At 45.5% G+C, this 11,308-nt stretch overlaps 1 protein-coding gene across 1 annotated transcript in view; it reads left to right on the top strand.

Annotated features, from left to right (window-relative positions):
* Positions 1-6,251: 6,251 nt before the first annotated feature.
* The window catches only part of Slc30a5 (solute carrier family 30 member 5), a 29,829-nt gene continuing 24,772 nt past the window's right edge, over positions 6,252-11,308 (top strand). The window contains exon 1 of the mRNA XM_032898745.1: positions 6,252-6,588. Within this exon, the coding sequence (XP_032754636.1) occupies positions 6,512-6,588 (77 nt within the window). The 5' untranslated portion in view covers positions 6,252-6,511. The remainder of the gene's footprint in view (positions 6,589-11,308) is intronic.

Here is an 11,308-nt window from a genome sequence, read left to right as displayed (position 1 = left end):
ACCAGTCTTGTCTACAGAGACCCTATCATGCTGACTGTGATTGGCTTTTTGGAGAGCTGGAAGTTTAAAAATTCAGTTTGATACTACAGCAAGTGACTCTGCTCTAGTTTGCTGCGATTCTGGAACCTAAGCAGGGGCCGGTCGAAAACAATGGCTCTCTATAAACTTTACACTTGGTAGAATGATAGTTACCAAGCTGTCACCTTAGAACACGGACAAGGAAATGCATTTGCACAGATTTTTGCAGTTCAACGTATGCAGTTACACCGTTATTAGCCTAAACAATTTTATAACAGGAGAAAAGAACACAACATACACACCTATGATAATATGTAAACTGGAACTTCAAAAAACTGTGCTTAGAAAAGACAGTGGTCAAGTGTGGGTGTGGGGCAGAGGCAAGTAGATGTCAGTGAGTTCGAAGCCAGCAAGGTGTGTATAGTGTAAGAAACTTTTTTTTTCTATCCTGACAAAGGCCCATATTTCCTGAACCTCTGCCTTCTCTTTTGTGTCAGTTAACCCATCGTGTCAGAGTATGAGGTTTGTATTCCCACAGATGGAATGACACACAGTCATCACCTATATTGGAGGCCATTTTGGCAACTGTGTTTGTTAACCCGTTTTAGATTTGGTGCAAACTTTGGCCAAGAAAAAAAATCAAGTCACCTTGGCCGAGTGTGGTGGCACATGTTAAATCCCAGCACTAGAGAGGCAGGCAAGTAGATATCTGTATATTCCGGGCCAGCCTGGACTACACAGTAAGTTCCAGGATAGCCTACATAGTAAAACCCTGTCAACCCCCACCATCCCCCCAAAAAAAGTCACCTTGGTAAACCACTTTCTCTTTGTTCCTTTTTGTAACACTGAGACTATTATGTTACAGGCCATCCAGGACTACATAGTAATAGGGTCTCAAGAAGAAGAAAAGAAGGAGGAGGGAGGGGGAATGGAGGAGGGAGGAGGAGAGGAAAGAAGAAGAAGAAGAGGAGAGAGAAAGGAGGAGGAGAGAGGAAGAAAGGAGGAGGAAGGGAGGAGGAGGAAGAAAGGAGAGAAAAAAGAAGAAAAGGAAGAGAAAAAAGAAAGAAGAAAGGAGAAAAAAGAAACTAAAGGCTTACAGGGTTGGGATTTAGCTCAGTGGTGAGCACTTGCTAACAAGCTAAAATTAGGTTCCCAGCTCCAAAAAAAAAAAAAAAAGAAAAAAGAAACTAAAGGCTTAAAATCTCAGCACTCAGAATTAAAGATGGCAAGTTCAAGACCTTCCTAAGCAAGATCCCCATTTCAGAAATCCAAAGTATGAAAGAAAGAACAGCAGCTGGGAGTTCAGGGGACTAAAAGAAGGACATGCCACTTTTGTACAGACAGCTGATAGCCTTAAGTGTATACACTTCCTGCCACATTTCTGCATCGTCAAATATTTTATAAAAGAATGTAGCCTCATACTCCATGAGGACTTAGAGCAAAGCTAACGTGTGAAACAGAAGCCATGTGTGCCCTGATCCCTTAACCTGGCCCACCTCACGGAAAAACCCAATGGCAACTTCAGAACTACTCAGGCTAAATCTGCAACGCAGCCACTTCCCCTCAACCCCTGAAATGACTGCTGGTTCCCCCACGGAACCCAGATGAAGCAATAGAGAAGCAAGTGGGTAACCTAAGAAAAATCTCCATTGCATCTCACCTCGGAATTACAGTTATGATGGGATCAGAGGCACCCAGAAATGGACCAACTGAAGACAGAGCGGGTTTGCACATCCCATCTCCCTGGAAAGCTCCTGAGGACCTAGTCCTGAAGTTGACCTCTGACCCCCACATACAAAACTGTGCAAGCATGTGCACCTTGCAGGAGAATATCCACACCTATATGTGCACTCACAAACTCATAGATGAATAGACAAAAAAAAAAAAAAAGGTGAGGGGAGCTGGCTGAGGCAGGAAGATATAGAGTTCTGGGCCAGCCTGGGCAACATAGTAAGACCCTGTGTCTTCCTCAAAAGAGAGTGGAGTGGGACTGGAAATACAGCCCAGGAATAGCGTGGCTGCCTAGCCCTAGCATGTGCAAGGCTCTGGGTTTGAGGCAAGTATCGGGAAGAAAATGCAGTCACTGAAAATGTGCTAATACTGAAGGAAAATGTTATGATTCTAACCAAATCAGACAGCTGAATCCAGTCCAAGCTCCAAGATGCAAGTGGATCTGTCACACAGGCCATCTTACCTCGCTCTCTATGCTCCACAGGGAGGAACAGCACTGGCTCTGGGAAGACAGGACCATTCATCGCTAGCATTGCCATCGCTGGGATACCAGGAAGAAGTTGCTACCAAAACAGAGGAGGGCTAGAAAACTTGGGTGAGTTGGGTGTGGCGTGAACACTTGGAATCGCCGTGCTGGGAAGGCTGAGGCAAGAGGCTTGCCGGGAACCCTAGGCTGATCTGACCTAAAAGCAAGTGTAAGGCTCACCAGGGATGCACGGCAAGACCCTGTCTCAAACTCAAAACAAAGGCTTGGAGCCATGGCTCCATTTGCTGGTCCTGCAGAGGTCATGGATTTGGTCTCTCACTGGGCAGCTCACGACTACCCATGACTTCAGTTCCAGGGAGTCTGGAATCCTCTTCTAGCCCCCAGGGAGCCACACACGCACACACACAAACTTCACGCACTGTATCCTTTGCTTCTCTCCCTGTGATGACGCACTCAGACCAAAGCACCTTGAGAGAGTTTGGCTTACAGGGTGCACTCCATCATCCAGGGCAGCCAAGGCAGGACCAGAAGCAGAGGCCACAAAGGAGGAGGAGCTCTGCTCACTACCTTGTTCCCCAGGCTTGCTTAGCTGGCCTTTTCATACCACCCGCAACTGATGGATTAGAGTCTCCGACATCCATCACTCATCCAGAAAATAACCCACAAACTTGCCTACAGGCCAGCCTCATAAAAAGCAGTTCTTCCACTGAGATTCCCTCTTTCCGGGTGACCCTAGTTCATATCAATATGATTAAAAAACAAAACAAAACAAAACAAAACAAAACAGTGCATCCGCCTAAGCACAGACACGGGCAAATTTCAAAAATAAAAATCTAGAATATCTCTTCAAAAATGTTAGATTTTGTTGGGCCTCTTCACCTAACCCATCCACTCTAAGCCAAGAGTTTCCCCCAGATACAAAAATAATAAGAGACAAACATACTATGAGGCCTCCTGTGGTGGTGTAAGAATGTCGCCAGGGCTGGAGAGGTAGGGGCAGGGATGGTGCCTTAGGTAAGAAGGCTCTTGTGGAGCACACAGATGGGGCATTACAAACATGCACACTGTCCCTGGAAAGAAGGAATATCTGTATTCTAAAGCTGTTCAGAGGGAAGTAAGCAGGGTGGACTACTACTCAGTCAATGTTAACTGTTACTCAAGGATGTTCAGACTGGTGATTTGAAGAGGAAAGTGGGGTTTGCACTACAACTCAGCACCCCCCATGGAGGCTCACGGCATCCTACAACCTCAGATCCTGGGGGAGGACTGAGCCTCTCTTCTGACCTCTCTGGGCACCAGGCAGCACATGGCGTGCCTACATGTAGGCAAGACAGCCATACACGTAAGATTAACTTTAAAGAAATGTCCCCACAGGTTCACACATTCGAAGTCTCGGTCCCCAGCTGGTGGTGATGCTTGGGTAGCTTTAGGAGGAGTGGCCTTGCAGGAGGAAGTATGTTGCTGGGGATGGGAAGACTTTTGAGGACAAGAAAACCTACTTCTAGTTGGCTCTCTGCTGGGGAGTTTGTAGCTGAGTGGTAAGCCCTCATCCTCCAAGAACAAGGCCTGGTTGCTCCCCCATCCGGAAAAAAAAAATAATCCTAAATAAATAAATAAATAAATAAATAAATAAATCAAAACAACGTTGGCTCTCTGCATACAAGTTTGTAACTGAAAAGGTAGCTCTCATCCTCCATTTCCGCCACTCTGCCTGCTCTTCCTGGTCCTGAGTTCAAATCCCAGCAACCACATGGTGACTCCAACCATCCATAAACCTGAGATCCCCTGAAAGCCCTCTTCTGGTGTGTTTTATAACAGCGGAAAAAGTGTAATCCATATATAATTTTAAATTTAAAAAAAAAAAAAAAAAAAAAAACAATAAAGTCGGGGTTGGGGATTTAGCTCAGTGGTAGAATGTTTGCCTAGCAAGCCCAAGGCCCTGGGTTCGGTCCCCCGCTCCAGGAAAAAAAAAAAAAAAAAAGCAATAAAGTCCCACTGAAACCCACTATTTTGTACACACACACACACACACACACACACACACACACACACACACATGCACACATGCACGCATGCACATGCACATGCACGATACAAACAACCGCAGTGAGGGTATGTTGTATTGCCGTCTTTTACCTGCTTCACAGGAGTGTGAGTACCTATAGCTTCTCCAGACTGTACCTGCCTCGCTGCTCCGCATGTAGCATGTGGAGAACCTTTCCTGAGGTCTCGGGAAAGACTGTCAACCCGTGAGAGTTTCTTTGCTTTCTTCTTCTCTTCCCTTCCCCCGCTTCTCTCTTCTTTTCCCTTCTTCTCCCTTCCCCCTTCCTCCTCCCCTCCTCTACTCCCTCCCCATCCCTCCCTTCCCCTCTCCTCTTTCCCCCTCTCCAGTGTCTCTTGTAACCAGGCAGGCCTTTAAACTCTGAGGATTTCCCTGAAGTCCTGATCCTCCTCCTGGGAGGAGCACAGCACATGGCGTCGTTGTTGTTGTTGTTTTTAATGTATGGATATGTATGGATATGAAATGACTTACAAACTCTTCCCTCAGCCTTCCCTGTTTATCAGATGCTATTTGGGAACCCTTGGGAGTCTACCATGTAACACCACGACAGCTGAGTCTTGCTCTAGCTTGCTAACTATTCTCCACAGCAGGTTTAAGGGCAAAAAAACCTTCGGTCTCTTGCTCATATACCTGTCGCTTAGACTCTCTGTGTGTGTTCAAATCCACTAGTGTAATATCAACTGATTATGACTTATCCTGCTGCAAACCCCACTTTCCTCTTCAAATCACCAGTCTGAACATCCTTGAGTAACAGTTAACATTGACTGAGTAGTAGTCCACCCTGCTTACTTCCCTCTGAACAGCTTTAGAATACAGATATTCCTTCTTTCCAGGGACAGTGTGCATGTGTGTAATGCCAGCACTTGGAAGAGAAGCCAGGAGATCAGAGTTCCAGGCCATTCTTAGCTAGATATCAAGCTGAAGCCCAGCCTGGGCTACATGAGATTTGTTTCTATATAACCAAAAACAACAACGACAAAGAGGAGGAAAACTAATTGTTTATTGCTTTTCTTGTTCCTTTTGAGACAGGACATTGCCTTGTAGCCCTGGCTAGCTTAGAACTCAATGTGTAGCCCAGGCTGGCTTCAAACTGCCTCTGGCTATAATTGGGATTACAGGCATGCACCACCGTGCTAACCAAGGTGACCACAATTATTAAGTATTGAGACTCAGACCAATAGAGACCTAGGTGCCTGTGAAAAATGGCTTTTATATAGATGTGTCTACATTAAGCAGTATCATTTCAAAGGCAGAACTGAAGGAAACTCTGTATTTTCAAAAAGGGGATAAAATTGTTTATCATCGCACACCTTCTGGGTTGGTCTCTCAGACATTTGAGCAGGTTAGCCATATAGCCAGTACTCCTGCCCAACAATTAAATCCACAAAAGCAGTTGCCTTTCTCCATTTTTTTCAGTAGACATATCCTTCCAGCCTCCCACCCTGTGTTATAGTATCATCAGAAATCAAAAAAAAAAGTTATTTCTTTGTGGGAGTCACAGGTACTTTAAAAATCTTTTAGCTTTCTCATTAGAAAAAAAAGTTAATGCACTTCACACATATTTTGAGTTTGCAGCGTCTATATGTGGCTCAGACCTGTAAATTCAATGCGCAGGATTACAAGGCTAGCCTGGGCTACATGCTGAGTTCTAGACCTACCTGGGCTACAGAGTGAAGCCGTTTGAAAAAGAACTCTGACGCTAAGGGCTAAGCTCTGTTTGTTAACACAAAGTGCACTTTCTAGGGGACCATCCATCCCACGCGCAAGGAGAACACGCTGTAGCCGAGATGGACCTTAGGTGGCGCTGCAGGGACCGGTAAGGTGCTTCTCTAGAAGACGCGAGTAGGGGGCGGGTCGATCCGAGCCTTCTCTGCGGTGGGAGGAGCCTGAGCCGAGAGGAGACACGTGTCCAGCTGCGCGCAGGCGCAGGATTGGTCACTCCCCCGGGAGTGAGGGCTGCCGGGGCGGATGACGTGGCCGGGTAACGTCCCTGCCCGTACGGCCTCCGGGGATCGGCGCTGCCGGAACAGCCCGCGGCCTAATCCCGCCCAACGTGCGTGCTCCTACCTGCCGAGCCCGGGCTAGCGGTGGGGACTGCTGAGCCTGAGAGGACGCGACTGAAATGGGGGAGTGACGCGCCTGCGCCCGCGCTTCCGCAGCGGCAGCAAGACATGAGGAGAGCCCGCGGCGTGGGCAGCGGCTCCTGAGCCGGCATGGAGGAGAAGTACGGCGGGGACGCGCGGCCCGGGCCCGGCGGTGGCCTCGGGCCGGTGGACGTGCCCAGCGCCCGGTAAGGAGGGATTCAACGGCCGGCGGCGGTGCGGACAAGCTTCCCCGCCTTGCTCGGACCCCGCCGGCTACCTCTGCGGTCCATGGCTTGAGATCCGCGAGCGGGCGGGAGTCCGGGCTCAGAACGCATCGCCTGCCAGTTTGCAGTCCCTAGAGAGAGGACCTGAATGTTCCTCCCTGCCACTTAAGTAACGCCGGGCTCCTTAGCTTGTTCCAGGGCTCGCCGAGAGGATAAGCGGAAGGTGTCACCGTCTCAGGCGAGGAAACCAAAGTACAAGCCGATGAACTTCGGTGTACAGCACAGCAAAAATGCAACCCTGCCATCGAGTTTTCTTTGCCGTGGTTTTGTGGAGAGGGATGGGGACTTATTTTAATAGTAAGAGATGTCTGTTACCCCTCTCCCCCCAAAACTCATACCGTACAGGAATTCGTAGCGTGAAAATTCTTCTTTACCTTCCCTCCAACCTAAAGGCAAGGACCGAGTAGTGTACACTGGCGCGAGCCAGTTGTGTCCTTCCTGTCCTGTCCTAAGTTCGGAGGTAGTGTTAAAGCCCAAAGTTTCGTTCAAACTGATTATCAGTATGTACTCTGAGATTCCGTGATTGCTTTTGATAATGTTCTTAGACCGAGGTTACAGCGGTACCAGCTTACTTTTATCTGTGAAAAGACACATATGCTGAATAGAATTTAAACCAACTGCGGGATTTGCAGAATGCATTTGGTTTTCTATTTTCAGCAATTCATTTATAGCATGTCACGTGTTAACCAGTGACCCATAACAGTTAGATGCAGCAGGGGCTACTGCTATGGATTGGTAATAGAGGGAAATACTAGAAGGGACAAGACTAGGTCACTTCACAAAATTGAACCATGGAGACAGATTAAAGTATCAGATCATTGTTAAATTTCCTGTTCATAACTCCTGATTTCATAGGCAGAGTTGCCATATTTTTAGGAAATAGAGATGTTTAGGGGTAAAATGTGACCATACTTCATTTATTCTCAAACAGCTCAAGGGTTTTGTGTGTGAGAGGGAGTGAGTTGCCAACTTACCTACATTATTTGCTTAGTAGAGCTGCCCTTCTATTGTAGGTTATTTCAGAACTCAAAGTTTGACCCAGAGCCGGCTGAATTTTAAGGGATTTCAGGTTGCCGAAGTTTTCTGTATGTTCAAGCACTGGTTATTAACGGCAACAAAAATGATCAGGCCCTTTCATTGTGGTTATTTTTATGCCTGAGTGCCCAAATGTTTTAAATAAAGGTTTGTATCTTGGCTTCATTAAATCTTTGATGGTCAGGACAGCCAGCATTTGCCGAGTACCTCCTATGCCCCAAAGACTCTTAATGTATACTTCCCTTTAATTTTTTCAAGAACCCTACAGGCTTAGTGGTGGTAGCCTAATTTGGTAGGTCAGGAAATTGAGTTGCCTAAGGTCACAAGGCTAATAAATGACCTGGTAGTGTGGGTTGTTTCAGAATCCATTGCCTTCTGTTTACACCTATGAATGCTTGAACATGTATTCAATGAATTGAACTGTTGTTATTATTATACATATTTCTTTTTGAGACAAGATATCATACTGTGGTGTCCAAGCTGGCCACCTCCTTCCTGAGGTGTGTGAGTGCTGGCATAGACCACTGTGCATGGTCAGCAGCTTTGTTTGTATGTGAATTGTGTGCTGGTGTGGCCTGCTCTATCTCTGCTTTATCCCCTTGAGACAGGGTTCCTCACTGAGCCTGGAGCTAGCCTAGCAGCCCCATGCATCCTCCTGCCTCTGCAGGGCAGTGACTGCTACCCTCGCCTCATGTGAAAGCCAGGGGTTCAAGCTCACACTACACAGCAAGCACTCCTCCCCACTGAACCGGTTGAAAAGTGTTTATGTATGTATACTGTTGGGGCACCTTCTCCCTCGAGCCCCTCTATGCCTTCCTCCTCTCCTTTGATATCTAGAGACTGAGCGGCAGTGATGACTCATTTCAGGAAGGAACTATAAACTCAAATCTAAAATTTAATAATTGCAAGTACAGAGAACTGAGGAAATGTCTGACCTCATAGAAGACCAGTTACATTTTTTAATTTGATCACTTAATAGCAAACAGTGATTTCTAAGTTGGGGGCTGGGTTGAATGTTCCTGCACTGCCCTGAGGCTCAGTGTCCTGTGTAAGAGCCTGTCTCCCATCCCTGTCTTCACCTGCCAATCGTTTCCCCCTTAACAGTGATTCTGTATATGGTTACTTAGCCTTAACTAGTGCTTCAGAGATGTCCAGCAGGAAGATGTAGTAAAGAACTTTAGAAGTCAAAGAATACAGAAGCTTCAGGATGTGGTAGGGCACGAGTTTAATCCCAGTGTTTGAGAGGCAGAGCGTCAGGCCAGATCTACAAAAAGAAGCCCTGTCTTGAAAAAAAAACACAGGAGCTAGCAAGATGGTTCAACAGGTATAGGCTCTTGCTGCCAAGACTTATGACTGAGTTTGACCCCCTGGACCCACGTGGTAGAAGGAGAGAGCCAGCTCTCACAAATTCTCTGACTTCATATGCTCTTATGTGTGCATGTGTGTGCACACACATTAACAATAATAATGATAATAATATATGTAATAGGGGAATTTTTTTAAATCAAAGAAGTTTAAAGGTTGAAGTGTTTTTTCCTAATTTGATAATTATAGCAAAAAGATCTTGAGTGCATATTGTATGAAAGATTTTAATATCACAATATGTGTACAACTGCAAATGTGAAGAAAATATTTGTTGACACACATAGGAACAGGTTTGTAAATTGTTTACCTGTGAGGAGAAAGCTAGAAGTGATTTTATTTAAAACCTTTCCCATAATCAGCTACTCGAGAATTAACATTATTACCTCTCGGGTGCAATGCACATATGTGTATATGAAAATAAGGTTTGTTTACTAATATATTATCAATGAGTATTTTACATGAATTGCTTCATATCTCTCCTTCAAGACCCACCTTTTAAATTTTTAATACTTTATAGAGGAATCTATAATCTTTGTAAAACAAGTATGTTAAGTGTAGTTTGGCTTTTCCTTGATTTTAATCATAAGCAATCTATTGCTAAATTAAACCAAACTGGCTAGATTGAACTAAACTTAATATACTAGGACCTTCAAGGTCTCCTGCCTAGTGCTCACATTTTGTCTCTGCTCCTCTGTGCTCTGGCAGGGCCTTCCCTTCCCTTTTCTTGCTTAACTCTTGATTTATATGTAGTGTACACATATCTTAACTGTGGAAATACCCTTTCACTTCTTTACCACATCTTTTAGAAGCATCTGTCAACTTACTTGGGTTGTGTAGTCTGTCTGTCTGTCTCTCTGTCTGCCTGTTCTTTCCTGAAGACCTGGAGTACCATAAGGGCAGTGCCCTTGTCTTGGTTATTACACAGAATCATGGAACTGGAGAGGCTGTAACAAATAGGGATTCTATCACATGAAAGAAACCAGATTGCCCACAGTGATGCCCACCCTGGGATGGAGTCCATGCTTCTTCCCTGCTATTGTTTATTCTGTATTAGCTTTTATATTCAGACGTATAAAATGGATACAGCATCTTTGGCTAGATTTTTTAAATTATTTTAATGTTTTTAGTTTGGCTAGAAATATAAATAAAAATATAAATAAAAATGTAAATTTTACATAAGTTAGGTAAGAAGGTCATGAGGTTGAGATTGGTCTGGACTACATAGTAAGACCCTGTTTCAAAAAGAGGGGGTTGGGAATAAAGGTTTTCCTTAAATAAGGAATAGCTCAAGATAATGTTGAATAGCTCAAGGCACTCCTGTCCCTGTCAGGAGAAGAAGTGAGGCTGAAGCTGGATGCCCTGCCAGACCTCCCTTGGTCTCATTGGCCTTCTTTGTAGCATCCAGCTCATACTGAGTGAGCGAGGACTGTCCACCCAGGCCTGCCCAGAGCTAAGCCACATGGCTGGCGTAGTGCTTGGGAAGGAGTGGTTGCCTGCCTGGGTGTGGGGAGGCAAGAGTCTGGGGGGCTGATTTCCCAAGAGTTGTCAAAGCCCCTCTCCCCGCTTTGCAGCTTCCTGCTGCCCCTAAGTATGTCCAGTTCTCCTCAGCACTTGGGTCTAGTCAGTTGACTTTCAGCTGTAACCCTCAATGCAGTCATTTAGCAGGGCACAGGAGGGACAGATGCCTCCTCCTGGTGTTGTAATCTTCTAGTCTCTCTTAATTCTCCTTGTTGAGTAACTAATTAGTAAAGCAAATTTCAAATGGCTCCATTAATTTTGCTGACTGTATACATTATCTTTGGAGGTTAGGGGTTCTGGGAACTGAACCTAGGACCTCTCACAATTTAGGTAGTCACTGCCACTGAGCTACATCCTCAGCTTCTTTTTTTTTTTTTTTTTTTTTTTTTAAAAGATAGGCTCTCACTAAGTTGCCTGTGCAGAGTGTGGTCTTAAACACACTCTGCTCCTGGGCAGATCTCTGAGTTCAGTGCCAGCTTGGACTATGTAGTGAAACCCTGTGTCAAAAAAGAAAGTCTTTCTGCTCAGCTTCCCAAGTAACTGGAATTACAGGCATATGCCCCAGGCCTACCTGAGACACTAATGTACATTGAAAATAGCCAGAAGTATACGAACCAAAGTGTTAACAGCGTTAGCATGTGGGGGTGAGTTGCTTAGAGAGTGTTTACTGTTTCACATGTGATGGTGTGTGCCTTGGTAGTTTTTATTATGGCTAGCTACCGTA

This window comes from Rattus rattus, chromosome 3, assembly GCF_011064425.1.
Source record: "Rattus rattus isolate New Zealand chromosome 3, Rrattus_CSIRO_v1, whole genome shotgun sequence".
In the NCBI taxonomy this organism is placed as follows: Eukaryota; Metazoa; Chordata; class Mammalia; order Rodentia; family Muridae; genus Rattus; species Rattus rattus.
The sequence above is the reverse complement of the archived record's forward strand: the minus strand, read 5'-3'. Positions and strand labels throughout refer to the sequence as shown.